General features: G+C 36.2%; 1 protein-coding gene across 1 annotated transcript; it reads left to right on the forward strand.

The window, feature by feature from the left end:
- Positions 1-520: 520 nt before the first annotated feature.
- On the forward strand, positions 521-4326 carry LOC131672957 (uncharacterized). Its single transcript, XM_058950542.1, has 4 exons — positions 521-648; positions 805-1197; positions 1427-1879; positions 1958-4326. Exons 2-4 carry the CDS (start codon positions 811-813, stop codon positions 2357-2359), a joined length of 1242 nt encoding a protein of 413 aa, XP_058806525.1. The 5' UTR covers positions 521-648; positions 805-810; the 3' UTR covers positions 2360-4326.
- The last annotated feature ends 1040 nt before the right edge of the window (positions 4327-5366 follow it).

A 5366-nucleotide genomic window follows, 5' to 3' on the forward strand; every position in this document is an offset into this window, starting at 1 on the left:
CGAGCTTTCTGCTTTTCTCAGATTTGCGATGTCGTGTGTTTTTGAATTCGCATGCAGTCTTCTGATAAAGAGCTGTTATAGCAGTTATTCATTCACTTTTATATGCATTTATTGCATTCTAATTCTTTAATTTCAACTGTTGCATTTTTCTTCAAAAGTCAATGAAGTCGATTTCCCAATCTAACCGATTCCAAGTATACGCATGATTTGTATAATTACTTAAAAATCTAATCAGTTTGCTTGAATTGCAATAGTTCACTGAATTTTTCCTAGCTAACATCGTCAAACAGGCTGTCTTATTTTTCCTTATAAAAAAACATTTTTTCTCTTATGACTCATTGCTCTTAAATGAATCGTATAACTGTTATCGCACAAAGAAAGAATAAAGATTCAATGACTGTGATTGTACGTATACTCGAACTTATTATAAATAATAATTTTATTATAGCAAGTTGATACGTAGTATCAGGAAATAAAACTTTATAATGCAATTCGGTGTTTCTCAAACGTCAGTTATCGAAGTAATGAATACATCGTTCAATTCTTAGAATACACATTTTTCCACAACACTTGTGCTTATAAAAAGCTAACCGACAGACCTATCAGCGTATTCAGTTGCCGGCGAAGACTTATACCGAATACATCACTGTGAGTTTTACGAATTGAATATTATTGTTTTGGAATATTGAACTTATACATGACACTTAACAACCATTAAAAATCATTCTAATCTGGATGTGATTTTAATGTCCATTAATTTTAAATTTATTAAAATAACAATTAGATTTTTTTATTTGATGACAGGTCAGGATGTTACCGAAGAAAGTACTTTTCATTTTGTTAGTTTGCTACTGTGCAGCCTCTCCATCATCATCGGAGTCAATGTACACACGAGTATGGCAGATCTCACCTAGTAATACAACATTCCTTCATCAAGGAACGTTATTTGCCACTGACGCTTACACTTATCCAATGGGCGAATGTAAAATAACCGATTCTAAAACTGAAAGAGTGTGCGATATTACATTGGTGACGCCAGGACGTAAAGATCGCGTCTGCAAGGCTATTAAAATATTTGCAGACAAAGGAAAGGAATTGTTTTTCAATGGATTCTTCCAAATTACACCATTTACTAGAAATTATGTTGCTGTTGGTTGGTATGACGTGGCAATGAATCCAAATGCTGAGCCCAATCTGGTAAGTTCGTGAAAAACTTTATTTTTATATGTTCGACAGTTATAATCTCTAAAACATTGATGAAAAAAACAACGATAGATAAATGATGATAATACGGTTTATCAATTATCAAAATCATATCAATATGATAAATATTTATTGAAATTTTCGATTGATATTTTGTTATTGACGATATTATTTCTATGAATTAATTTATCAATACTAACATTTTTAATTTTGTATGATCTAGAGCAACAGTTTGAAAATCACCATACTAAACATGAACACATGCTCAAACGCACACTTTAGTTTTGATGTCCCCAAAGCGGCCTACGGTTTTTTCCCAGCTATTGTGTACTACGACAATCAAGTTGACTTTGTGCTCAACAGTAAAAAATCTTGCAACGGTGAAACCAAATGTAAACTCACGTTCGACCTGAATGGTAAACAAATTGGTGGAGTTAAATCATACCATGCCGATGTTTCGCAGTACGCAAGTGCAGTTTCGGAAAAAGACCCTAGTCAAGGATTTTTCGTACACTCACAAGATCTGAAGAGTCTTACGGTTTTACTTATTGATAAAGAAGGACAAAAAAAACAATTGTCAGAGTTGAATTTTGAACCAGAAGCATCCGAAAAAGATAGACTTCTTGCTTTCTCGAACGCTCATAAACTTTATTCCATCTGCAGGATGCACAAAGCGGTATGTAAGACTTTCTCTATAATCGATTTTTAAATTGGTATGAATAATATTTATGAAAGTTAATTCGTGATATTCTAGGACTCGAAACCCACATCCATCAATTGCGTTCAGTACGATGGGAATGGTCAGGTAACAGCAAACGCAAGCATCTCATTGGAAAAAAGTGTAAACTGGCTTGCGGTCCGTAGTATTTATAAAGGAGGAATACTGATAGCTACATCAGGATCTGATGATGAGAAATTGAAAAATTTCCATATTTATAAAATCCACGGTAACGAAGCATCAAGGAAACCCATTGATTTGGAAGGCCCAGGCTACAACTGCAAAGACAAGGATGATGGCTTGGAAATTCGTATTACCGAAGCTGATAAGGATAAAATTTGCTTCGATTTCTCATGTGTGCAGGGAACCACTGATTTAAGGTTCTATAGAAAGTGCGTATCAAGTGATGACTTAACTATAAATATGATTCATCCCTAATTTTATTGCATCAACTGATAGTAAGATTTATTATGTATATGATAGTTGAATGTTGAAAGTTGCGTGAAAGTAAATTATTTCGAGATAATTTATTCCTTTTTTTTAAAAAAATCTAATACTATAACTATGTTGATGTCGTGGTAACACTAAATCCATTCAGTAGATTTTGAAACAATTGTGTGAGCCTGACAGTTGTGACTAATCTTCAGTAAATAAAAATTGGGGCGCTCTCGCGGTAAAAAATTTTCTTGCAAGTCATAAGCCATTAATTTTCCACCGTTTACTCTCTCTATCTATCTGTCTCTCTCTCTCTCTCTCTCTCTTTCTGATGGTCTTGGTTGGTCTTGAACAGAAATGATGCATTGGCGTTACACGCTAATTTAATGAAACCGATCAGCGAATAGTGCCATGTAAGATCATTATTTCTTTTCTGGGCGTGGACATCATGAATAAGTTATATACCGCATATGAAACTGCAACAAAATCCTATGAAAATGGATCAATTAAAATGCTAATAGTCGTGTAATATTCTAGAAATAAAAGGATCAGAGAATTTGTCACGCTGTAACTATGTAAACGACAAAAGTTTCGACGATTCGACTACATAAACAATGTCTGATTCTCATATCTTGAGTTTGACATAATTTCATAATAGTAACACCCAATGTTACTTTTCAACATTTTGTCTACCTTTTGAAATAATAGACAAATAAAAAGAAATTTGACGCACGAGTGCAGATAGTTGGCAGTGATAAAAAAAGCTGCGAGTGCCGAGTGCGTTCTGGCAGTTTTTCTCGGTTATTAAGAAACCATCAATCTTGCTCTTCCGGGTACGATCCAATCGATGCTCCTTTCACGCTCCTTCTTAACCTGTCCACTTCTGATCATTCAGTATCTGTTATCTATCAAAATTGATATCTATGTCAATTGTCAACATACTAAGTTATATTTATCAAGACAACCTACAAATTAGTTTATAATTTAATTTTTATCTTATTTCCACGTATTTTCCAAATTAAATGCTAGAACAGTTTTGTTTTCTCTTTTTGTTTCGCACTTTATCTTTGTCTCATTCCCATTTCTCTACATATGCCTGCGCGCAAAAAAAAAAAATACAGGCCGTATCTCCGAGGGCACACTTTGCACTCAACGTACCGCCTCTCACCTTCGTGTATAGCCCCCCCCCCCCCTCTCTGTCTCTCTCACCTCTGCAAGCATTATGTACGAGGCATATAGATGCATTGTCGGAAGTGGCGTTCGGCGTCGCTTTTGATCATCGCCGACGTCTCTCGCGCGAGCGCAACCGCAGCACAAGTGGGGAAAAAGAAAATGACGATGGAGTAAGGTAGTGGGAAAAAGAAGAAATAATAACAAGTAACAAGAAAAAAAGGTATAGAAGAGTCAAGTCAAGAGGGGGGCAAAGGAAAGGTCAGAGTTCCGATTGTTTCTCTTCTTTTGCTCGTGTATTATCGGTGTCTTACTCTTTCGCTCGAAGTACACTTGTAAATTCACGTGCACATGGCTTTTGTGTGTCTGTTGGATCAAGTATGAAGATATTGAAGAGTTGATCGTGAGCCGATAACAGAATAGTTGATCACTCTTGCGAGAAAGGCCGGTTATAGCAATGTTATTGCTTATGCGTGGATAACGTGAAAAATTGTAACGTCATTATCTGGTTGGAGGATACGAAATCGTTCGTGTTCTGTATATATATGTACACGCACTATCGAACCGTTTATTTTTTTTGTATGCTTGTAAAAAAATCTTTTCCATACATAAGCAATATTGGTTTTTGCTTATGCCATCAATCGCTTGGATATAAAGAAAAAATTCATTATATACATAACGTTATTTTCGATAAAATCTCGCAGGTAACACTTGCAAATAATGGGACTATTCACCTGTGATTCGTTTTAAATAAATATATATTTAAGCGAATATTCCAATCGCTTTGATTAAGATAAAAATGTTAAAAAAAAGCATCTAACGGAATTATAGACTCGGCAAACGCATTTGTACAGCTATATACATATAGTTTTTTCTTCGATTTCTTATTCGCGACTACCGTCAAAGTGATCAATGAATCCGATAAGAAAGTGGGCCAAAGCTTTGATGGACAGTCGTTAATGGCCTCACGTTCAGCTCGATGCTTAAAGAATGTACATCGTGACCTTTAAATCACGCTTTTGTCGTCTTCTCATACTCAGCTGGCCCCATGTTTGCGTACAGCCGCCGCCAAAATCTACAGACTATGATTTATGATTCGGCAAAAAACAATTGTGGATATTGCAGTGTGATGCGTATGAAGAGATTAGTTGATTGTTTAGAGATCTTTATTATCTTCGATGTATTTTTTTCATTCTATTTGATTTTAATGTACCTGAAAGATAATGATATATTTAATATAATTTTTTGTGAAAACAGCTAGGGCTAACATATTTTCTGCTATTTTATAACTTTATAACTGTTATCAATCTTGGGTCGCAATCAACAATGACTCTAGCTCAAGACTAAGGAAAAGAAAGAACATAAAAGTTATCTAGTAAAGAGATAGGAGAAAAAAATGGCCGAACGGCTAATTATGCGTGGCGAGGAAAATTTTTAAGCACATGCAAGAGAGAGAGAGAGAGAGAGAGAGAGAGAGAGAGAGAGAGAGAGAGAGAGAGAGAGAGAGAGAGCGAGTATGTGGTGGCTATAAGGGAGTCATGCAACGCCGTCGTAAATTTGCCGACCAATGGGACGCAGGCGAGCAGGGAATTGGCGGCGTTTCTCCAAAGGCTTCTTAGCGTTCTCCGCCCAAACCTAAGGCTGCACAGCTCGCAAACGATTACTTACCTTCGTCCGATCGCTCATGCTAATTTCATAACAACGGCCTTCGCTCCAATGAGCTTGCTGCTCTGCACTGTTCACTTGGCCACTGAAGAGGAGGCAACCAACCGAGAAAAATGGTCGAGAGAAAGAGAGAGAAAGAGAGAGAGTACCTACCGAGCGGCCGATTATATGGACG

Source organism: Phymastichus coffea, unplaced genomic scaffold (assembly GCF_024137745.1).
Source record: "Phymastichus coffea isolate CEN01 unplaced genomic scaffold, Cenicafe_Pcof_1.1 PCOF00163, whole genome shotgun sequence".
In the NCBI taxonomy this organism is placed as follows: Eukaryota; Metazoa; Arthropoda; class Insecta; order Hymenoptera; family Eulophidae; genus Phymastichus; species Phymastichus coffea.